At 39.3% G+C, this 25748-nt stretch overlaps 1 protein-coding gene across 1 annotated transcript in view; it reads left to right on the top strand.

The window, feature by feature from the left end:
- Window positions 1-1649: 1649 nt before the first annotated feature.
- The window catches only part of LOC311244218 (uncharacterized protein SCO4629-like), a gene marked incomplete at both ends in the record, with an annotated part of 24137 nt that continues 38 nt past the window's right edge, over window positions 1650-25748 (top strand). The window contains 6 exons of the mRNA XM_084333624.1: window positions 1650-1721; window positions 2516-2639; window positions 3519-3683; window positions 6507-6689; window positions 11707-11821; window positions 17216-17343. Of these exons, the coding sequence (XP_084189750.1) occupies window positions 1650-1721; window positions 2516-2639; window positions 3519-3683; window positions 6507-6689; window positions 11707-11821; window positions 17216-17343 (787 nt within the window). The remainder of the gene's footprint in view (window positions 1722-2515; window positions 2640-3518; window positions 3684-6506; window positions 6690-11706; window positions 11822-17215; window positions 17344-25748) is intronic.

Raw genomic sequence — 25748 nt, 5'->3', positions numbered from 1 at the left:
ACATCGGATGCCAGTCCTGCGCAATGAGATTTGGATACAGTCGGCGGTCTGCGGTGATTTTGGAGACTGGGAAAATACAGTTTTCTTACCTTGTAGTAGTACTTGTAGCTTGTATTAGTACTTGTAGCTAGTAAAAGCCACTTGTAGTAGTATTTGTAGTAGTGACAGGAATATTTAGGAAAGTAGATTTAGGACCACTTCTGTAAAGAAAGACTTTGCAAATAAACCATTTGGATATCTTTACTTTGCACTGGAGCGGCTGTGGACATTGCTTTTCTTTATCAATGGACGTACTACTCACGAGTTAGTAATTTGAGCAGTGGAGTGTAGGGATGGGAATCGAAAACTAATTGGCCGATGCCTGGAACCGTGTGGCTCCCGTGACTTTCGATTCCCTTATCGCTGCCAGGTTTTTCCTACAGTTGCGCAATAACGTTAGCATGTAGCCATGGCAGACTATTTGATTCCTTAAGGGCTCGAAATTGCCTGGGTTTTGGTCATATGCTCCCGAAATGCTCCCGCTGTTTGGCTACTTCTATGTGCAGTGAAAACTACTTGAATTCTTTAGAACCTAGTCATTGATTTAGTTCAGGGTGAGCTAAAATTAGCCGCGGAGCTAACGCTAGGTAACGTGAGCTAACGCTAGCTAATGTAGCCATGGCAGACTATTTGATTCCTTAAGGGCTCGAAATTGCCTGGGTTTTGGTAATATGCTCCCGAAATGATCCCGCTGTTTGGCTACTTCTATGTGCAGTGAAAACTTCATAATGCTTTAGAACCTAGTCATTGATTTAGTTCAGGGTGAGCTAAAATTAGCCGCGGAGCTAACGCTAGCTAACGCTAGTTAATCAAGCTCTCAGAGAGAGATAAACAGCTGACCGTACAGGTACAAATACAATAAAACAGCGGGTGGGGGCTGTTGTGTAAACCTTGTACTCTTTAGTTCACATATAATAAGAGACGGAGTGTTTGTTTACTAGTCTACTCTGTAAGCCAGGAAGTAGTGTGGTGCAACATACAAATGTGTCCGTGTAGCAACACAAGCCAAAACCTTACAGGAGGACAGGGGCCCGGGGAGGGAGCTCTGTATGTGTGTGTGTGTGTGTGTGTGTGTGTGACAGAAGTCAGAGGAATAACGACCTGTTATTCAATAGATTAAATTAGTTTAAGAATAAATACATTTTAAGAGAATCTCAAATACATTATTTTATTTAAGTGTAGGCTATAGTTAATGTTTTATTTTTTACAGTTTTTGTATTTTTCTGACACGGGGGCTCAACAATAAATGACGATCAGAAATGTCAAGTTGCATGTTGTTATTCTAACCAGCTTAGTTCTGTTGCATTTCCAATTTATTTATTTAAATTATAAAGTGATCAGGTATCGATAAGGGAATCGATAAAGAATCGAATCGATAAGCAGAATCGATAATGGAATCGTATCGATAAAATCCTATCAATTTCCATCCCTAGTGGAGTGGATCGTCGGCCCTCACGGTACCCTTTAAGGTTACAGACAATAAGTACAATAAGTTGATTTTACTCTGCAGTTGATTTTGAACGTGACATTTATTTGACACGGCTTGTTGTGATGTTTGCGGCCTTGCTTATGTTCTGAAGTCTTTCTCCACAGGTCACCATGAGAGAGGGATGGACGGTGAGAGTGAGACGTGGGCCAGGATTCTATGGGACTACCTTTGCCTCCATCACCCTCTGGAAAAGGCAAGAGCTTAGACTTTCCGACTTAAAATTTTAAGCACCATATTATATTCTATATTCTATTATCCTCCCTTGAAATGGTCATAATCATTCATATGAGCTATCACAGTTACCTAATAATACCAAATGTGATGTTATAATTATGTCTCATGTCAGAATGTGATTTCACAACACGCTATGTGGACGCCGTTATCCTCTACCTAGATGCATAAGAGGAGAGCGGGTCACAGCCCGAGTCTCACGCAGGTCATCATCTCTGGGAGACGACACTACACCTACAACGCAGCTGATCTCCAATAGGGCTGAGCCCAAACGTTCAAATGTTTGGACCTTCGTTCGTTACGTTGGCATTTGAATTCTAAATCAACATTTGAATTTTAAATCTTTAATAAAAATTATATTTTTTTGTTTATTATTATTATTTCTTTTTAATTGATTAATTAATTTAAGTTGATTTAATAAAAATAAAAAAGACTAATTTAATCAGATTAATCACTTTATTCAAATTGAGGATTTAGTTTGAGGATATATATATATATATTTTTTTTTATAAAAAAAAGGTAAATATATTTATTTTAAATATTTTCTTTTTTTTAATTAAAAACGAAGTTCGAAGCCCAAAACAGGCTTCGGGGACAGCTCTAATCTCCAAGTGGTAACAACCAGGGAAACCCTTTTCTCAAGTTTACGTGTCGACACTGACCCATCCTCTTATAACTCCTCGTACTGTCTCATATCTTTATGATGTGATGGTAAACCTCTAAAATGTACACAACATCCTATGTTTACATTGTCAGAGTGATGTCATAATCGGGCTGGGTTGCCACGACCTGCGTGTGGCGGAGAGGTCAGCTGCTCTCTTCCTGGAGGGATGGGCTCCCTGGCTGCTTTTCACTGGTTACCGGGGCAACCAGACTGCAGGTCAGTGAGGACTCTCTCTCTCTCTCTCTCTCTCTCTCTCTCTCTCTCTCTCTCTCTCTCTCTCTACACCTCTCTCTCTCTCTCTACCTCTCCATCTCTCTCTCTGGGAGATCAGCTCTCTCTCTATCTACCTCTCCATCTCTCTCTGGGAGATCAGCTCTCTCTCTCTCTCTCTCTCTCTCTCTCTCTCTCTCTCTCTCTCTCTCTCTCTCTCTCTCTCTCTCTCTCTCTCTCTCTCTCTCTCTCTCTCTCTCTCTCTCTCTCTACACCTCTCTCTCTACCTCTCCATCTCTCTCTGGGAGATCAGCTCTCTCTCTCTATCTACCTCTCCATCTCTCTCTCTGGGAGATCAGCTCTCTCTCTCTCTCTCTCTCTCTCTCTCTCTCTCTCTCTCTCTCTCTCTCTCTCTCTCTACTGCGCAGCTACCACACGCTGTGTATAACTAAATTAATCAGGGCATTGCTGAACAAGAGCATGTGTGCTTAAGCAGATTCCAAGATGGTAAATAAAGATAAATTAATATAAGCACAAAATCGTAATTGTTTATTTCTCCTCATCTATTTATTTATTTATTTATTAGTTTTGTTTGTCTGAGGGAGGTGGTGATTGGAGGATGGAGAACAGGAGGTGAATGTAATGTTTCCCCCAGGCGTGTGGACGAGGCGGGGGGCTGAGGTCTGTAATGTTTCCCCCAGGCGTGTGGACGAGGCGGGGGGCTGAGGTCTGTAATGTTTCCCCCAGGCGTGTGGACGAGGCGGGGGGCTGAGGTCTGTAATGTTTCCCCCAGGCGTGTGGACGAGGCGGGGGGCTGAGGTCTGTAATGTTTCCCCCAGGCGTGTGGACGAGGCGGGGGGCTGAGGTCTGTAATGTTTCCCCCAGGCGTGTGGACGAGGCGGGAGGCTGAGGTGTTCCTGGACGTGGCCGTGAGGATGGGGGTACCGAGGGACAGCATCCTGCTGGAGACCGAGGCCACCAACACTGGAGAGAACATCCGCTTCTCCCACAGAGTCCTCCAGGAAAACAACATCCAGAGTCAGTCACCCTGTACCCTGTGTGTCATCACTGTTACTGAAATACATCCAGAGTCATCACTGTTACTGAAATACATCCAGAGTCATCTCTGTTACTGAAATACATCCAGAGTCAGACACTGTTACTGAAATACATCCAGAGTCATCACTGTTACTGAAATACATCCAGAGTCATCACTGTTACTGAAATACATCCAGAGTCAGACACTGTTACTGAAATACATCCAGAGTCATCTCTGTTACTGAAATACATCCAGAGTCATCACTGTTACTGAAATACATCCAGAGTCATCACTGTTACTGAAATACATCCAGAGTCAGACACTGTTACTGAAATACATCCAGAGTCATCTCTGTTACTGAAATACATCCAGAGTCATCACTGTTACTGAAATACATCCAGAGTCAGACACTGTTACTGAAATACATCCAGAGTCATCTCTGTTACTGAAATACATCCAGAGTCATCACTGTTACTGAAATACATCCAGAGTCATCACTGTTACTGAAATACATCCAGAGTCATCACTGTTACTGAAATACATCCAGAGTCATCACTGTTACTGAAATACATCCAGAGTCATCACTGTTACTGAAATACATCCAGAGTCATCACTGTTACTGAAATACATCCAGAGTCATCTCTGTTACTGAAATACATCCAGAGTCATCACTGTTACTGAAATACATCCAGAGTCATCTCTGTTACTGAAATACACCCAGAGTCATCACTGTTACTGAAATACATCCAGAGTCATCACTGTTACTGAAATACATCCAGAGTCATCACTGTTACTGAAATACATCCAGAGTCATCACTGTTACTGAAATACATCCAGAGTCATCACTGTTACTGAAATACATCCAGAGTCATCACTGTTACTGAAATACATCCAGAGTCATCACTGTTACTGAAATACATCCAGAGTCATCACTGTTACTGAAATACATCCAGAGTCATCACTGTTACTGAAATACATCCAGAGTCAGGCTCTGTTACTGAAATACATCCAGAGTCATCACTGTTACTGAAATACATCCAGAGTCATCACTGTTACTGAAATACATCCAGAGTCATCACTGTTACTGAAATACATCCAGAGTCATCACTGTTACTGAAATACATCCAGAGTCAGGCTCTGTTACTGAAATACATCCAGAGTCATCACTGTTACTGAAATACATCCAGAGTCATCACTGTTACTGAAATACATCCAGAGTCATCACTGTTACTGAAATACATCCAGAGTCATCACTGTTACTGAAATACATCCAGAGTCATCTCTGTTACTGAAATACATCCAGAGTCATCACTGTTACTGAAATACATCCAGAGTCATCACTGTTACTGAAATACATCCAGAGTCAGGCTCTGTTACTGAAATACATCCAGAGTCATCTCTGTTACTGAAATACATCCAGAGTCATCACTGTTACTGAAATACATCCAGAGTCAGGCTCTGTTACTAAAATACATCCAGAGTCATCACTGTTACTGAAATACATCCAGAGTCAGGCTCTGTTACTGAAATACATCCAGAGTCATCACTGTTACTGAAATACATCCAGAGTCATCACTGTTACTGAAATACATCCAGAGTCATCACTGTTACTGAAATACATCCAGTCAGTCACTGTTACTGAAATACATCCAGAGTCAGTCACTGTTACTGAAATACATCCAGAGTCAGTCACTGTTACTGAAATACATCCAGAGTCATCACTGTTACTGAAATACATCCAGAGTCATCACTGTTACTGAAATACATCCAGAGTCATCACTGTTACTGAAATACATACACATGGAGGGATGGATGGATGGATGGATGGATGGATGGATGGATGGATGGATGGATGGATGGATGGATAGATAGTATAGAGTATAGATATAGTTGAAATGGGGAGCTATCCCTTTATATTTACTGTTCTATCCCTCCTGTTATTATCTCTACCTCAGCCTCTACTGTTCTATCTCTCCTGTTTTTATCTCTACCTCAGCTTCTATTGTTCTATCTCTCCTGTTATTATCTCTACCTCAGCTTCTATTGTTCTATCTCTCCTGTTATTATCTCTACCTCAGCCTCTACTGTTCTATCTCTCCTGTTTTTATCTCTACCTCAGACTCTACTGTTCTATCTCTCCTGTTATTATCTCTACCTCAGCCTCTACTGTTCTATCTCTCCTGTTATTATCTCTGTTCTATCTCTCCTGTTATTATCTCTACCTCAGCCTCTAATGTTATATCCCTCCTGTTATTATCTCTACCTCAGCCTCTAATGTTATATCCCTCCTGTTATTATCTCTGTTCTATCTCTCCTGTTATTATCTCTACCTCAGCCTCTACTGTTCTATCTCTCCTGTTATTATCTCTGTTCTATCTCTCCTGTTATTATCTCTACCTCAGCCTCTACTGTTCTATCTCTCCTGTTATTATCTCTGTTCTATCTCTCCTGTTATTATCTCTACCTCAGCCTCTACTGTTCTATCTCTCCTGTTATTATCTCTGTTCTATCTCTCCTGTTATTATCTCTACCTCAGCCTCTAATGTTATATCCCTCCTGTTATTATCTCTACCTCAGCCTCTAATGTTATATCCCTCCTGTTATTATCTCTGTTCTATCTCTCCTGTTATTATCTCTACCTCAGCCTCTACTGTTCTATCTCTCCTGTTATTATCTCTGTTCTATCTCTCCTGTTATTATCTCTACCTCAGCCTCTAATGTTATATCCCTCCTGTTATTATCTCTACCTCAGCTTCTAATGTTATATCCCTCCTGTTATTATCTCTACCTCAGCCTCTAATGTTATATCCCTCCTGTTATTATCTCTACCTCAGCCTCCAGGCTGATCCTTGTCCAGCAGCCCTTCATGGAGCGCAGGGTGTTTGCCACCTTCCTGTGCCAGTGGCCGGACTTGGCGGAGCACACCCATGTTGTCGTCACCTCCCCCCAGATGGGCATGTCAGGATACCCCCACCCCACTGTGGGCACAGGCTCTGACCTCATCACGTACATGCTGGGTACTTTCTTATCTTCCTGTCGGTCACTCGCCCCTCACCGCACTCACGAATCACTCGCTCACCTTCATTCTCCCGCATCAAAACAATTAGGAGATTATCTGAATAATTTGTATTAGATGCAAAGCACCTCGGGGCATTGTTGCTAACTCACTTACACTTTGTTGCTAACTCACTTACACTTTGTTGCTAACTCACTTACACTTTGTTGCTAACTCACTTACACTTTGTTGCTAACTCACTTACACTTTGTTGTTAACTCACTTACACATCGTTGTTAACTCACTTACACTTTGTTGCTAACTCACTTACACTTTGTTGCTAACTCACTTACACATCGTTGCTAACTCACTTACACTTTGTTGCTAACTCACTTACACTTTGTTGCTAACTCACTTACACTTTGTTGCTAACTCACTTACACATCGTTGCTAACTCACTTACACTTTGTTGCTAACTCACTTACACTTTGTTGCTAACTCACTTACACTTTGTTGCTAACTCACTTACACTTTGTTGTTAACTCACTTACACATCATTGTTAACTCACTTACACATCGTTGCTAACTCACTTACACTTTGTTGTTAACTCACTTACACATTGTTGCTAACTCACTTACACTTTGTTGTTAACTCACTTATACATCGTTGCTAACTCACTTACACTTTGTTGCTAACTCACTTACACTTTGTTGTTAACTCTATTACACTTTGTTGTTAACTCACTTACACATCGTTGTTAACTCAATTACACATCGTTGCTAACTCACTTACACTTTGTTGTTAACTCACTTACACTTTGTTGCTAACTCACTTACACTTTGTTGCTAACTCACTTACACTTTGTTGTTAACTCACACTTTGTTGCTAACTCACTTACACATCGTTGCTAACTCACTTACACTTTGTTGCTAACTCACTTACACTTTGTTGTTAACTCACTTACACTTTGTTGCTAACTCACTTACACTTTGTTGCTAACTCACTTACACTTTGTTGTTAACTCACTTACACATCGTTGTTAACTCACTTACACTTTGTTGCTAACTCACTTACACTTTGTTGCTAACTCACTTACACATCGTTGCTAACTCACTTACACTTTGTTGCTAACTCACTTACACTTTGTTGCTAACTCACTTACACTTTGTTGCTAACTCACTTACACATCGTTGCTAACTCACTTACACTTTGTTGCTAACTCACTTACACTTTGTTGCTAACTCACTTACACTTTGTTGCTAACTCACTTACACTTTGTTGTTAACTCACTTACACATCATTGTTAACTCACTTACACATCGTTGCTAACTCACTTACACTTTGTTGTTAACTCACTTACACATTGTTGCTAACTCACTTACACTTTGTTGTTAACTCACTTATACATCGTTGCTAACTCACTTACACTTTGTTGCTAACTCACTTACACTTTGTTGTTAACTCTATTACACTTTGTTGTTAACTCACTTACACATCGTTGTTAACTCAATTACACATCGTTGCTAACTCACTTACACTTTGTTGTTAACTCACTTACACTTTGTTGCTAACTCACTTACACTTTGTTGCTAACTCACTTACACTTTGTTGTTAACTCACACTTTGTTGCTAACTCACTTACACATCGTTGCTAACTCACTTACACTTTGTTGCTAACTCACTTACACTTTGTTGTTAACTCACTTACACTTTGTTGTTAACTCACTTACACTTTGTTGCTAACTCACTTACACTTTGTTGTTAACTCACTTACACTTTGTTGCTAACTCACTTACACTTTGTTGCTAACTCACTTACACATCGTTGCTAACTCACTTACACTTTGTTGTTAACTCACTTACACTTTGTTGTTAACTCACTTACACTTTGTTGTTAACTCACTTACACTTTGTTGTTAACTCACTTACACATTTTGTTGTTAACTCACTTACACTTTGTTGCTAACTCACTTACACTTTGTTGTTAACTCACTTACACATTTTGTTGCTAACTCACTTACACTTTGTTGCTAACTCACTTACACTTTGTTGTTAACTCACTTACACTTTGTTGCTAACTCACTTACACTTTGTTGCTAACTCACTTACACTTTGTTGTTAACTCACTTACACTTTGTTGCTAACTCACTTACACTTTGTTGTTAACTCACTTACACTTTGTTGTTAACTCACTTACACTTTGTTGTTAACTCACTTACACTTTGTTGTTAACTCACTTACACTTTGTTGTTAACTCACTTACACTTTGTTGCTAACTCACTTACACATCGTTGCTAACTCACTTACACTTTGTTGCTAACTCACTTACACTTTGTTGTTAACTCACTTACACTTTGTTGCTAACTCACTTACACATCGTTGCTAACTCACTTACACTTTGTTGTTAACTCACTTACACTTTGTTGCTAACTCACTTACACATCGTTGCTAACTCACTTACACTTTGTTGTTAACTCACTTACACTTTGTTGTTAACTCACTTACACTTTGTTGTTAACTCACTTACACATCGTTGCTAACTCACTTACACTTTGTTGTTAACTCACTTACACATTTTGTTGCTAACTCACTTACACTTTGTTGTTAACTCACTTACACATCGTTGCTAACTCACTTACACTTTGTTGTTAACTCACTTACACATTTTGTTGCTAACTCACTTTGTTGCTAACTCACTTACACTTTGTTGCTAACTCACTTACACTTTGTTGTTAACTCACTTACACTTTGTTGCTAACTCACTTACACTTTGTTGCTAACTCACTTACACATCGTTGTTAACTCACTTACACATCGTTGTTAACTCACTTACACTTTGTTGTTAACTCACTTACACTTTGTTGTTAACTCACTTACACTTTGTTGCTAACTCACTTACACTTTGTTGCTAACTCACTTACACATCATTGTTAACTCACTTACACTTTGTTGTTAACTCACTTACACTTTGTTGTTAACTCACTTACACATCGTTGCTAACTCACTTTGTTGTTAACTCACTTACACATCGTTGCTAACTCACTTACACTTTGTTGTTAACTCACTTATACATCGTTGCTAACTCACTTACACTTTGTTGCTAACTCACTTACACTTTGTTGTTAACTCTATTACACTTTGTTGTTAACTCACTTACACATCGTTGTTAACTCACTTACACATCGTTGTTAACTCAATTACACATCGTTGCTAACTCACTTACACTTTGTTGTTAACTCACTTACACATCGTTGCTAACTCACTTACACTTTGTTGCTAACTCACTTACACTTTGTTGTTAACTCACTTACACTTTGTTGTTAACTCACTTACACTTTGTTGCTAACTCACTTACACTTTGTTGTTAACTCACTTACACTTTGTTGCTAACTCACTTACACTTTGTTGCTAACTCACTTACACTTTGTTGTTAACTCACTTACACTTTGTTGCTAACTCACTTACACTTTGTTGTTAACTCACTTACACTTTGTTGTTAACTCACTTACACTTTGTTGTTAACTCACTTACACTTTGTTGTTAACTCACTTACACATCGTTGCTAACTCACTTACACTTTGTTGTTAACTCACTTACACTTTGTTGCTAACTCACTTACACATCGTTGCTAACTCACTTACACTTTGTTGCTAACTCACTTACACTTTGTTGCTAACTCACTTTGTTGCTAACTCACTTACACATTTTGTTGCTAACTCACTTACACTTTGTTGCTAACTCACTTACACTTTGTTGCTAACTCACTTACACTTTGTTGTTAACTCACTTACACTTTGTTGCTAACTCACTTACACTTTGTTGCTAACTCACTTACACTTTGTTGCTAACTCACTTACACATCGTTGTTAACTCACTTACACATCGTTGTTAACTCACTTACACTTTGTTGTTAACTCACTTACACTTTGTTGCTAACTCACTTACACATCGTTGTTAACTCACTTACACATCGTTGTTAACTCACTTACACTTTGTTGTTAACTCACTTACACTTTGTTGTTAACTCACTTACACTTTGTTGTTAACTCACTTACACTTTGTTGCTAACTCACTTACACATCGTTGTTAACTCACTTACACATCGTTGTTAACTCACTTACACATCGTTGTTAACTCACTTACACATCGTTGTTAACTCACTTACACTTTGTTGTTAACTCACTTACACTTTGTTGCTAACTCACTTACACATCGTTGTTAACTCACTTACACATCGTTGTTAACTCACTTACACTTTGTTGCTAACTCACTTACACTTTGTTGTTAACTCACTTACACTTTGTTGCTAACTCACTTACACATCGTTGTTAACTCACTTACACATCGTTGTTAACTCACTTACACTTTGTTGCTAACTCACTTACACTTTGTTGTTAACTCACTTACACTTTGTTGCTAACTCACTTACACATCGTTGTTAACTCACTTACACTTTGTTGTTAACTCACTTACACTTTGTTGCTAACTCACTTACACATCGTTGCTAACTCACTTACACTTTGTTGTTAACTCACTTACACTTTGTTGCTAACTCACTTACACATCGTTGCTAACTCACTTACACTTTGTTGTTAACTCACTTACACTTTGTTGCTAACCCTTCACTGCCACCCGACAAAGGGTTAACCCCTTTCACTACCACACTACAGAAGGTTAACCCTTTCACTGCCACACGACAGAAGGTTAACCCTTTACTATCAAACTACAGACGGTTAACCTTTCACTACCACACTACAGCAGGTTAACCCTTTCACTACCACACGACAGCAGGTTAACCCTTTCACTACCACACTACAGAAGGTTAACCCTTTACTATCACACTACAGACGGTTAACCTTTCACTACCACACTACAGAAGGTTAACCGTCTGTAGTGTGGTAGTGAAAGGGTTAACCTTCTGTAGTGTGGTAGTGAAAGGGTTAACCTTCTGTAGTGTGCTAGTGAAAGGGATTTATGCTTATGATTATCTTGTGTTTATGAGATGTTGTTTTCCCCCCTTGTGGTTTCATGTGATCCAGGTGTGGTGGAGAGAATACGTGACTATCCTCGGAAAGGCTTCCAGGTGGAACAGGAGCTCACAGCCAGCGTCCTGTCTGCCTACCGCTGGCTCCTCCAGGCCGGCTACCGTCCCCAGTAAACACTGCTCGTTACATCCAGGGCTCGTATGTTCTTATGTACCCCAGTTGCTATTGCAAGTACTTATTTGTGTTTCATTACACGTATATCTACATGCTTACCAACTGTTTAGTTTTTATAGCAACACTACTATCACCGACATCTAAGAAGGGAGATCCTCCCCCTTGAACGGCCCTTCTAAGGTTTCTCTCCTCCACATTGCCTGTGGTGCTTTTTTCCTATTGCTAGGTTTTTAGTGAGTTTTTCCCTTGCCTTTGCGTGGGGTGTGTCTGGGAGTGTTGCATTCATTTAATTAATTAATTTAACATTTTATTTTGGATTTCCTGGTGTTTTTGTCTTTGTTCTTGATTTATTGTGATGTTTCTTCTTGACTTGTTTAACTCTTTGGACGCCACGGACTTGAGCATCTTTTGTTCCTACCACGCCAACGCTCTAAGAGATAGGAATAAGTGGCGGTGTTTGCAGGCAGGGCCGGACTGGGGAAATAATTCATACCGATAGATATAGCGTGAAATATAGCCCCAATCAGGCCACTTTTTAAGTGGGGGGTCTGGGGGTCCCCCACCCGGAAAATTTTAGTTACAAAGACTTAATTTCCTGCATTCTGGTGAATTTTAGTGCATGTGAATCACAAACTAATGAGCCAACAATTGCTTAGTACAATGTACTGTTATGAACCTCAAATAAAACTGTTGTGGCACTAGCAATGGTACTCTCTCCACCTTCAAAAAGAAAAAAGCAAGAGCACAACATATTTTTCTATTTACTATTATAATACAGTTAACCACTCTCTCCACCTATTCAAACAAGGCAAGAGCACAATACCATATTCACTTTACTGATGCACTACCCATCAACAGTTAAATAACAGACCTTTCATTACAATACTATAATAACAGTAGCCACTGCCAGAATAGTGACACATGTATCGCGTGTGGTGAGCACACGCATGCATGCACAACGAAGACAGAAGATTGCGTTGTCTCAATCATTTTAACTATAAAATGATCTCAAAGTATGAGCTCACTGACTGAAATTTCCAACAAAAAGCATCAATTGTCAAATAATATTGATCACATCAACTAGACTAGATCTTTTTGAGGAAATTAGAAAAGGAACAACAACTTAACCCTTGTGTCTGATCAGATTCTTATTTTTTTGATAACTTTGCAGTGATTATGTTTGTAGCCAATGTGGCAAAGGTGTGTAATCTTTGAATTATCTTTGAATTATTTTGACTCTCTCTTTCATAAATTGTTTATTCAACTTCAGCCCCAATCATAACCACCACATATTGTTTTTTGTAATGTCAGATTTAACAACTCCTTTTGGGAGTGTGCCATCTGCCATTCCATTCGCCGCCTCCACGGTCAATCAGTTGTATCGCCTGGTCCCGCCTCCACCAATCACAGCGGCAGCACGGCTCCATTGTGTGTGTGTGTGTGTGTCCGCGTGAGAGAGAGAGAGTCAGATAGTTCTCCAACTCTGTCGCAGACAGTGAAATCCTGGTTGTTCCCCACCCACCTGGTTATCTAAAAACTATCGCGCCACGCCGCCGCCACAACTAGAATCAATGGCCTGGCAAAAAAAAAAAAAAAAAAATTATAATAAAAAGAATATATAATATTATTATTTTTTTTATATAATTTTTTTTTAATCTGTGCAGGCCAGGCCACCGGGAAAACTCCCGGTGCTCCCGATGGCCAGTCCGGGTCTGTTTGCAGGGCTATATCTATATTCTATATTATAGCTATGGATACAATACTATGGCCCATTTGACATCAACTATCTATCGTTCAATATGTGAAGAAAAAAGAATACATTTATTTATGCATACGTTTGCGTGTTATACCGTGGTGAATATAAGTATAGTTTTAGAGTGATCCTGGTTAATCCCAGAAAACGGCGATATGCAGCAATACGTGAATTTCACTAAAAGCGTTGGCGTTTCTCGCCTGGACACGCTACTATTTCCAAATCAAATGTATATAATAGGTATTATGTTTCATCATGAATGCATGAAAGGGGGGGGGGGGGGGGGGGGGGGTCGTTTTTTGATGCTTTGATCGTCACCAACGGCATATGTTGTGGAGTAACGAAATCATGGTTGGATCAAAGCAGGATTGATGTCATAGTCCTTACCTTCACTAGGAGGTACCCCAAAAAGAATATTCCAATTGTCTGATCACGATTCCAAGTATTGGTGTCCATCGTGTCGCCAACATAATCCACCACAACTAGGGATGTTCGATATTGGCTTTTTTACCTATACCGATATTGTCCAACTCTTAATTTCCAATACCGATATCAACCAATATCAACCGATACCGATATATGCAGGGTTTCCCCCCCCCCCAAAAAAACTGAATAATTTCAGGTAATTACAACATTACATATCTCTTCTCGTGGAATTAGCACAATATTATGCATAATTTTGACAATAAATAAAATCAGAATTTGTTCTTACTTGCTTGCCTGGGTAAATAAAGGTTAAATTAATTTTTTTTTTTTTTTAACCGATACCCATAATTTCCGATATCACATTTTAATGCCAATATCGGCCGATAATATCGGTAGGCCGATAATATCGGACATCCCTAACCACAACACATGCATCGGGGGCATTTGACGCTTCTCAATCCGATCGGGCGAACGGCTTGACTCACCTGACCCAGAAAACTGCGCCCGGAGGGATTTGAATGTAACACAGAGTAAGATACAAGGTTACAAAGGGTGTTCGATACTGCCACCCAGCAGGATGCGGCCAGTATTGCACTTTGGCGATCTCAGGATGATTCCCTGTGGTAACCCGAGGTCCGTGTTCCTGTAATGAATAGAAATATCAAATAAAAGAAATAACGATGAAAACCCGACTATACTCTGGTCTGGCGCTGAACGGTTGGCGAGTTAACCCGACTATCCTCGGGTCTGGTGTCCAATGAGTTAAAGAAGATGTTTCCGGCCCATGGGGACATTAATGTGTGTTGTCGGGCCTTACAAATAAATGTTGATTTGATTTGATTTGGGTCACCAGGGAACTCAAACACTTGTTTACGGCTCGTTTTCTCAAACTATGGGTCTGGACCGAAAAAACAGGTCACACTGACATGTTCCTTTTGGGTCTCTACATGACTAGGATACTATAGTGTGTTTTAATGGGTCCAGAATCCCCCAAGCGAGACTAGATCTGTACTCAATTTCAGCTCTGGGCTGAACCAGTTTTAACAGCCGATTTGTGTTTAGGATTGAGAAGTGAATTGCAGAGAAAAGGTGCTTTATTGAAACAATGATTTTGGATATATAAAGAGTAAAGACCCCACGATTATTATTATGTTTTTGTAAATGCAGATACAATAAAACATGATTTCAGGTTATAGTGTTTACTCTGATTATTATTCACATGTCACATCTCATAAATGTGTCTCCACATTTAGGCCACACAGACACATAAAATTGTTATTTTAGACTCCGTTGGGGTAACAAATAATCATTTCTGTGATGCCATCCTTCTGTACTTCCAAATATAACAATCAAATCATTCCTTCATCATGACAATCTAAGGTGCTGTAAGTGGTATTTTCTTTGTTAAAGAAAGTGGTCTACGTGTTAAAATAATAGCTTTGACAGCCATCACTGATACAGAGTGTCTGGTCAATAACATGGGTCTCCCAGTCCCTCCACTCTGCAGTAAACAGCCATCACTGATATAGAGTGTCTGGTCAGTAACATGGGTCTCCCAGTCCCTCCACTCTGCAGTAAACAGCCATCACTGATATAGAGTGTCTGGTCAGTAACATGGATCTCTCAGTCCCTCCACTCTGCAGTAAACAGCCATCACTGATATAGAGTGTCTGGTCAGTAACATGGGTCTCCCAGTCCCTCCACTCTGCAGTAAACAGCCATCACTGATATAGAGTGTCTGGTCAGTAACATGGGTCTCCCAGTCCCTCTTCTCTGCAGTAAACAGCCATCACTGATATAGAGTGTCTGGTCAGTAACATGGGTCTCTCAGTCCCTCCGCTCTGCAGTAAACAGAAAAGGTATCCCGTTCCCACTTTATCCAATCAGGAGAGAGAACTCCACACTGCAAAAATAAGAAATAAAAACAAATATGAGCTTGAAACGACTAAAATGTGCAAATGTGGCTTGGCAAGATTTCTTGAAATAAGTAAATATATCTAGGGTTATCTCTCCTGATTGGATAAAGTGGGAAGGGATACCAGAATTATTTTTTCTGTTTACTGCAGAGTGGAGGGACTGGGAGACCCATGTTACTGACCAGATACTCTGTATCAGTGATGGCTGTTGGAATGTAGAGCTATTTAACACTTTTTTAACAAAGAATACCACTTACAGCACCTTTAAAGTACCTGTAATTTGATCTTTGATTGAGTCTTAAAATCATATTGAAGATCAAACTATCAGTGATTAATCTTTGATGGAGGGATAGATTATTTAATTATTTTACAGTTACAACCAAACGTTTTAACTTCATCTTTGAGAAAACGTGTTTTATATCATGTAATTTATTATTTAATGTATTTAATTAATAATTGAATACTTAATTCATAAATTGTATTTATTTGCACAATGAAACAACAAAATAAATAACAAAGCAACAAATTTGATTGAGAATGAGATTAAAGGTATCTCACCTAAATAAACAATATAAACAATAATAAAAATAAACATCTGAAAGAGTAATAATAATAATAATAATAATAATAATAATAATACATTCGATTTATAATGCACTCTATCTGGAAACCAAGTCTCAGAGTGCTACAAAGTAAAAACAGACTTTAAATACATAGGCAATTAAAGAAACAAGACATAACCGCATAAAAAAGGGATAAAACACACAAGGCATGTATAAAAAGGTTAAAACTATAGGGAAGGCTTTCATGAAGAGGTATGTTTTAAGTTCTCTTTTAAAGGAAGCAGTGGTCTGTGGTGCTCTGAGGTGGTCAGGGAGGGCGTTTCACAGGCGAGGAGCAGGCGAGCAGAAGGCCCGGTCACCCCCACGGTGCGGAGCTTGGTCCTGGGGGGAAGGAGGCGCTTTGTGTTGGCGGAGCGAAGGTTACAGGTGGAGGGTTCTGGGGTGAGGAGAAGAGCGCTATATAAATCCAATCTATTATTATTATTATTATTATTATTATTATTATTATTATTATTATTATTATTATTATTATTATTATTATTATTATTATTATTATTATTATTATTATTATTATTATTATTATTATTATCTTTGAGGTAGGGGGGGGGGGGGGGGCATTTCCGTGGATGCACTGATGGGTCAGAAGGGATATTTTGTATTCAGTCCGGGCGGTGATGGGAGCCAGTGAAGTGAGTGGGTGTGATGTGGTCGTGTTTACGCACTCTCACCAGGATCCTAGCAGCGCTGTTCTGGATGTATTGGAGCCTCTGGAGGCTCTTGAATCCCGATGAGAAGTGCGTTACATTAATCCAGCCTGGAGGAGACAAAAGCGTGGACCAGTTTTTCAGCATCTGGGAGGGTGAGTGTGGAACGGATTTTTGAAATGTTCCTGAGGTGGAAAAAGGAGGTTTTGCAAATGTGTTTGATGTGGGTCTCGAAATTTAGGTGGGGGTACATTTTTACACCAAGGTTGGTGACGGTGGATGAGAGGGGAAGGTCATGGCCTGAGAAGGAGATGCTAGGATGGGGGAAGATTGGACCTGGTGGGGGGTACCAATGAAGATGGCTTCTGTTTTTGAGCTGTAGGAAGTTTGATTTCATCCACGACTATCTCCTCCAGGCAGGAAGTGAGGGTGGATGATGTGGATGATGATGGCAGGGCTACAGATGATTTATAAAATAAGCACCAATAAATACATAATAGATACATATATAAAATTGTATTAAGGTAGAAAAACTGTGGCAATAGTCACTATTTAATGCTCTGTGTGTATGTGTGTGTGTGATATAAAGGTAATATATAAAACAACTAAAACACAAAAGAATTCTAGCACAATAGCAGTATGTGATGGTGAGGTCACATATTAAAAACATCACTCGCAAACCAATAGGCCTACACAATAGATATATAAACATACACACGCACATACAGTACATATATTTACACCAAATACATACATATATATAAACATAATGTATGCATACATATACACCCAATACATACAGATGTATAAACATACATGTATACACACACACACATACATGCTTGAAATCGACAATACCAATCGGATGACAACAAACCACTCAATATAACACTGCAGAGACAATCCACATACAAAGTCCAGACTTCACAGGCTTGACTCATAATAACCACCAGCATCAAATCCAACATTGACAACCTAGTCTGAAAGAGTCGAATTCATATAATAATAATAATAATAATAATAATAATAATAATAATAATAATAATAATAATAATAATAATAATAATAATTTGATTTTTAATATTATATATTACATTCTATTTATTTATATGGCACCATTCATACAGAATGCAGCTCAAAGTGCTTTACACAAAAACACATTAAATTGTAATAAACAATTAGATACAATTGTAAAAATAGCTAAATAAGACAAACAGTAAGACAATAACAAATGACAAATAAAATAATAAAGACTGAAAAGTAAAATAGTTAAAATAATAGAATTGTTTACAGTAAACAATACGAAATAATGATAAAAATGATAAAATATTTAAGTAAAAATAATAGAAATAAATAAAAACAAGACATAATAATTCATTTAATAACAGCTAGTTTAAAAAGGTAAGTTTTGAGCAGTTTTTTTAAGTGCCTACCTATATAGAGTATAAAGAAACCAAGAATTGTTTTTAAATATTGGCAAAGGGAGAAATATGTCCCAGGTGTTGATGTGAATTCCACCACTCTGCACCACGGTACCGGAGTCGAGACTGACCCCTGGTGGTGAGATTCTTAGGCAGATGTAGATGATTTGCTTGCTGGATATTATATCTGAAATAATTCTCGAGACACTATAAGATATAAGATCTTCTATTGAATCTTAAAATCGTGTCTTTCTCAAAGCAAGTCATGGTGGTGATTTGTCTCACAGCCTAGATAAATACTTTATTAATCCCCTTGGGGAAATTCAGGGTATCTCACAGCTCACACAGTATGCAGACATTGACAGTTCTCATTCAGTTGTTTCACGTTATGTCTGCATCATAAATAAAAAATAAGCACATGATAAAATTCAATTAAATCATATCTATCAATATCAATAAGAGCGTGATGAGATAAAAGCAGGTCTATAAAACAAGTGTGTAAAAGCAGGTGTATAAAAACAGGTGTATAAAACAAGTGTGTAAAAGCAGGTGTATAAAAACAGGTGTATAAAACAAGTGTGTAAAAGCAGGTGTATAAAAACACGTGTAAAAACAGGTGGGTGTTGGAACAGGTGCCTCCCACTGATTACGGCCATCATCGTATCGTGTAGGTTCATAATATTTGACGGATAAGTATTTTACTGTTACAATCAATAAAGGTAAATGTTTTAACTTAATCTTTGATTTTTTTTTTTGATATCATAACTCGTTTCCATGGTAACTACTACAATGCCCATTAGTCTCGCCAATGTTTGACCAATCACAAGAGCACAACTGACGTCGTTATCCCTTGTCATTGTCCTTCACTCTTGAGTCTTGCACCATTCACCAACATCTTTGTTTTTATTGAAGACTGTGAACATCCACATCCAAAAAAACAATGGCATTGAAAACAATCAGAGCCAGGTAATCACGAGTATGTAATTCCTGATTGTATTCTGTCTGTTGTTTTGACTATTTTGATTTGGTAACTTTCAGCTGTAGCATTAAGAGCTGGGCCACATAAGCCTTCCCCCTCACAATAACATGATTTGCAGACTTCTGGTCAGACAGTCAGAGTATCAGTTTGGAACACTTCCGGTTGGACAGTCAGAGTATCAGTTTGGAACACTTCCGGTTGGACAATCAGAGTATCAGTTTGGAACACTTCCGGTTTGAGAATACAATAAAATACAATACTATGCTAAGCTTACGAATTAAAGGTAATGAGTCCTATATACAATACTATACAATATACAGTTATACTATGTAACTATAGTATACTAACTATACTATACAAAAACATATAGTTATGTTTTTTAAAGTGATTTTGTTTTTGTAAGTGACCTGTAGTGTGTTTGTGTGTGAGAGAGTGCAGGTTGTGTGGTGTGTGTGTGTGTTCATGTGTGCTTGTGTGTGGAGAGATCAGTGTTCAGTGTTCTGATGGCCTGGGGGAAGAAGCTGAGTCTGAGTCTCTCTGTTCTTGCTGCATGTATGTGGAGGCGCTTGCCTGACCGCAGCAGCTTGAACAGGCTGTTGTTGGGGTGATGAGGGTCCTTCATTATTCTGCATGGCTCTGGATTTGCACCTCCTATTGTATAAGTCCTGCAGTGAAGGTAGTGCAATACCCGTAGTACGCTCTGCTGAGCGCACTACTCTCTATAGAACCTTCCTGTCCTGGGCGCGTGAATACTTTCGACAACAAATGTTTGTTTCCGCGTGTGAGTTTTGCGCTCTGATTAGCCAGGTCATGTGACATGGGCGCCAATCGTGGGACAGCAAGTTCTGCGCCTATTTCCGGGTCTAACAGCCTGCAAACTACCTGGCGTTCTATCGCCATGCTCTAAGACAAACTCTAACCTTAACCAACTTCGAAAGAGTGCGTAAGCTTAACCGTCGAAAGAAGGGCAGGCGTTCTATCGCCATGCTCCAAGACAAACTCTAACCTTAACCAACTTCGAAAGAGCGCCTAAGCTTAACCAGTGTAGACACTTGCGGTCCCACGATTGGGCGTACATGTCACAATCAGAGACGCGGAAACAAACATTTGTTGTCTAAAGTATTCAGGCGCCCTGGGCAGTGCAGTTGCCAAACATGTGATTCCCAGTCAGGATGCTCTCTACAGCCCCAGAGTAGAAGGACTGGAGTATCTTCCCTGAATTTCCTGAGTTGTCTCAGGTGGTAGAGGCGCTGCTTTGCCTTTTTTAACACAGTGTCTGTGTGTGTTGACCATGTCAGGTCCTTTGTGATGTGGACTCCCAGGTACTTAAAACTGCTCACCCTGTCCACGATAGCCCCATTAATCCACAGTGTTTCCCCTGCTGTATTCTCCTAAAATCCACGACCAGCTCCTTGGTCTTATCAATGTTCAGGAGTAGGCTGTTATCCCGGCACCAGCGTGCCGGTTCATCAACCTCCTCCCGATAGGCCTTCTCGTCGTTGTTAGAGATCAGCCCCACCACCACTGTGTTGTCCGCAAACTTCACTATGGAGTTGGAGCTGAACCTGCCCACATGTGTGTACAGTGAGTACAGCAGGGGGCTGAGAACACAGTCCTGGTGGGACCCGATGTTCAGGGTGATTGAGTTGGAGGTGTGTCCACCCACCCTGACCGCCTGGGGCCTGTGGTGGAGGAAGGGTTCTGACTGAAGGGAGGAAACAAAATGGAGACAAAACAAACACTGGGGAAGCAAAGACATTGGGATGTAACAGGCCTTTATTTAGTTGGGATGCAGAAGTATATTTCCTCACTTCTGTCATCCATGGAAATTGGTATATGGTCACCATTTACCATACAAACCCTTTTGCAACTAGAAATGGAGGATGAATCCAAACAGGAAAGTTATCTGCCATGGCAAGAGTATTTAAAAATATATTACATATTTACAATATTACCAATTTGAATATATATCATATCATTATCACTTGATCACAATTTATTAATCTATCATATCCATCGAATAATAAAATATGCTACATAACATGCTTCCACAGCAGTAAAGCCTCCCCTGCCCCGAGCCTGACACACCAGTACATTCCAGGGGTCTGATGTCAGGCCCCTCCCACCCAACCTAGTCCCGCCACAGTGGAATACTGAGATGGGCGGAGTATTTGCATAATTGCTTTGGTTTATCCATCCGTCTCAACACGCCATCGGAGGAACATCAATCACTTAGACAGGGAATACCAACTAACTACAAAGAACAAGGGTTGACCCATCTGTAACTATACCTGAAGTGGTGACAGGTTGACAGGAGTGACTGGAAATGTCATGTTTTGTGGAATCATGTGTCTTTTTTCCTCCATCACTGTGTTATTGCTAATACACACTAGTAGTAGTAGTAGTAGTAGTAGTAGTAGTAGGCGTAGTAGTAGTAGGAGTAGTAGTAGGAGTAGTAGTAGGAGTAGTAGTACTAGTAGGCGTAGTAGGAGTAGTAGTACTAGTAGTAGTAGTAGTAGGCGTAGTAGTAGTAGTAGTACTAGTAGGCATAGTAGTAGTAGTAGTAGGAGTAGTAGTAGGAGTAGTAGTAGTAGTAGTAGGAGTAGCAGCAGTAGCAGTAGTAGTAGTAGTAGTAGTAGTAGTAGTAGTAGTAGTAGTGTAGTAGTAGTAGTAGTAGTAGTAGTAGTAGTAGTAGTAGTAGTAGTAGTAGTAGTAGTAGTAGTAGTAGTAGTTGTAGTAGTAGTAGTAGTAGTAGTAGTAGTAGTACTTACTTACGCCTTTTACCCCATGTGGGGCATAGTAGTAGTAGTAGTAGTAGTAGTAGTAGTAGTAGTAGTAATAGTATTAGTAGTTGATTGATTGATTGAATTGATTGATTGATTGAAAACTTTAATTAACAGATTGCAGAATGGGTACAGTACAGTACAGCTCAATACACACAATTGTTGGGGATGCAGACCAGAGAAAGACTTTCGTCTTGTTTACATCAGGATCCCCCATTTTCAATTCATAATGAATAGTAGTAGCAGTAGTAGCAATAGTAGTGAAGTTACAAGGGTGAATGGTTCTGTTATACAGAACTATCTAAGTCCCTCTGCGTTGTGATTTGTCCGTCCTACTTCCCTTGTACTACTTTCAAAGACCAGGAAACTGGCCTGTAACGACGGCAGCTATGCAGGAGAATGAAGGAGAAGTTATATCAGCATCTGTTTTTAATTCAAAGTAACAAGTAAACAACAAAAGGTTCTGGTTCAATTACAATGCTATAGTATTGATATACGAGACCCTATGCGGTCTGTAATCAACACTAGACTAAGAACGTAGATTAAAGAATGGTAGTTGTTGAGTGTCTTTGTTCTCTTGCTGACAACAAAGGATTCTGTTCTCGTTCCAAAAGCTTCTTCTCCGTGTGTTCCGTTGTTCCTGCTGCCGCTCCTCTGTGTGAATCGGGAGGTCTGTTCTTGTGTCCGTTCCGTTTCTGTGTGTCTTCTCACAGTCACAGCACCCCCCTTTTTATCAATGAGCCTGGAGTGTCTGCGTGATGTCACAGGAGTGACGTCAAGAAGATGTTTTCCTCCAATCACAGGCTCTCTAAGTTTGAATTTGAAATAGAAGGTTGTCCTCAGTAGGCCAACTTCTCTCTCCTTTGTTTCAAATCAGAGAAATAGATACCGTCTAAACTAACTTAATACTTTTGTTATTAAACCCAAGATATATATATTCGAATTGAGATTGGGATTTCATAAACACAGACATATCATTTTTGAGTAGTTTCTCTTGGTGCTAAATGAGAATCACAGTATTTTTATCATTAAGTCCACTTCTATAGTTTAGTATTTTCCAATTTAGTTTTAGAAGTGGCTTAATTTCAAAACTCGTGATTCTTTATCATAACCATAGCATTTTTCATATCATTAGCTTCAGGATTATTACCACAATATAGCCGAAATATTTGCAATTCTTTTTAAGCAAATTTGAGTACAGAAGCAGACATTTGAAAGTATATTTGGGTTACTGAAATAATGACGCTTCGCTCCTCCTCTGCATCTGTCTCAACATGTGGTGCTCACAGGGGCAGTGTCACAGATAACACAGATATGTGACTACTCCCGCTATTGTCTTCAGCTGTTGCCAACCCTTGTATGCAAATCCACCTCCTGTTGTGAGCACAATGTCGCACAATGTCTCTGTAACCACACACAATCTATGAACTAAGTCACTCTAGTTTTTACCAGTATATTTGATCTCCAACTGTTACACTTTGACTGTTTCTATAAGACTAGAATGATTAGTTACTGAGTTCCTTAACCTAGAAACAGACTAGTGATCTACTATGACTTGCAGAGGACAGCTGTCTTCTGACCTTCTGTGCTTAAACCTTTTCTTATAGGAACATTTCAGTACATTTTAGGATTTATGGTTTATCAAATAATACTACAGTAGTAGTAGCAGTAGTAGTAGCAGTAGTAGTAGCAGTAGCAGTAGTAGTAGCAGTAGTAGTAGTAGTAGTAGTAGTAGTAGTAGTAGTAGTAGTAGTAGTAGTAGTAGTAGTAGTAGTAGTAGTAATAGTAGTACTTTTAATATTTTCAGGTTTAAATTACTTGTACGTGTAATTACGTGTATGTACCACACCTCAACCACTACTAAACAAGTTCCACCACTTCAACACTCAAGAATACTATGGTATATTATAATATTTCCATTCAGAGTGTTGGTTTTGTGGGAGGGTGAGCCACAAACTGTAGTCATGTGTTGATTCATACTGTCAACAACTATTGTCGAGTACAGTCCCAACAAGCGGGTGGGGTCGGGGGTCAGGGTTGAGTTAGAACACTTTTCACCAAAGATGTATTATAAAATGTTTATGGAAGTCAACAGCCAGCCTCCTGAATATAAACAATCTTTATTGAGAGCCAGTATAAAAAGACAATGTCTAAAATTGCAATAATTACCCTGGTAAAAATGTCAAATAGCAGTGTCACTGGTCTTATAACATTGTTGTTCTTCTTCATGCTTTCATCAGTGTTATCTGCCTTCCATGCTTCAACGTGTTAAAAATAAAACAAAAAGTCTATGTACAATAAAAGATGACTACATCCCTTTAAATCAAGTGGCTATTTTTGTATAGTAGTGCTATTACTCCACTACTAAGTACAGTGCATAATGATATGTACAATACTTGAGCATTGGGCCAACTTATGGTTTCCATTCATATGAATTGATAATAAACAAAACAAAAAAAGCAAGTCCATACAATATACAATGTTATTCCTAAACCAGCGCATCACAGACCATGGAGATGTAGAGGGTTTAGAGCAGACTTGTCAAACCAGTGTCCTACTGTATGACATCAGGTGATGGGAATAAAAATGGAGGTCCCATAAGATTAATTCAGCCCATTCATTGACCTAAAGATAACAATGTAAATATCATGCAAATACACCCACTCCCTGTCAAAACAAAATCAACTAGAAAGTTGCGCTCAGTAGAGCACAAACCTCCATCAGGCGGCAGCATAGACCAATGAAAGCAGATCTCCCCACATGGAGCAGGGCTGGAGTAAACAGGAAGCGACATATGTTGATTTATTGTGGAATGGTAAATGGACTGCAAAAGCATTTTACAACTTATGCCACACACTCACACACCGACAGCGACCATGCATGGTTAGGGGTTAAGTGTCTTGCTCAAGGACACTTCGACATGCTGCCGGGAGGAGCCGGAATCAAACCAGGAACCTTCTGATTACCAGATGACCACTCTACCTCCTGAGTATAGGGTTGGGCATCGTTTGGATTTAAACTATTCCGGTTCCGATTCCGATTCTCCCTTTCGATTCCTGTTCTAAACGATTCTCGATTCCGATTCATTGAGGTGCAGGTCAAAACAGGTCACAGCTTATTTCGCAGGAGATTATTATAATTTTTTTTTATCTTGAATTTTTTTCATACTATTCACATTGTCAGTTGACTTGATACAGTTTAATTTGGTTGCTGTACTGTAAATTTATTTTTTAAGAATCAAAATTAAGAATCGAAATGCAAATATGTTACTTCCGTACTTCCGGTTCCAGAACCGGAAGTTAGGAACTGGTTCCTATTAGAACCGGTTCTCGGTGCCCGACCCTACTCCTGAGCCCCCAAAAACTTAGCCACTCTGT

This window comes from Notolepis coatsorum (assembly GCF_963971535.1).
Source record: "Notolepis coatsorum genome assembly, chromosome: 17".
NCBI classification, from domain to species: Eukaryota; Metazoa; Chordata; class Actinopteri; order Aulopiformes; family Paralepididae; genus Notolepis; species Notolepis coatsorum.
The sequence above is the reverse complement of the archived record's forward strand: the minus strand, read 5'-3'. Positions and strand labels throughout refer to the sequence as shown.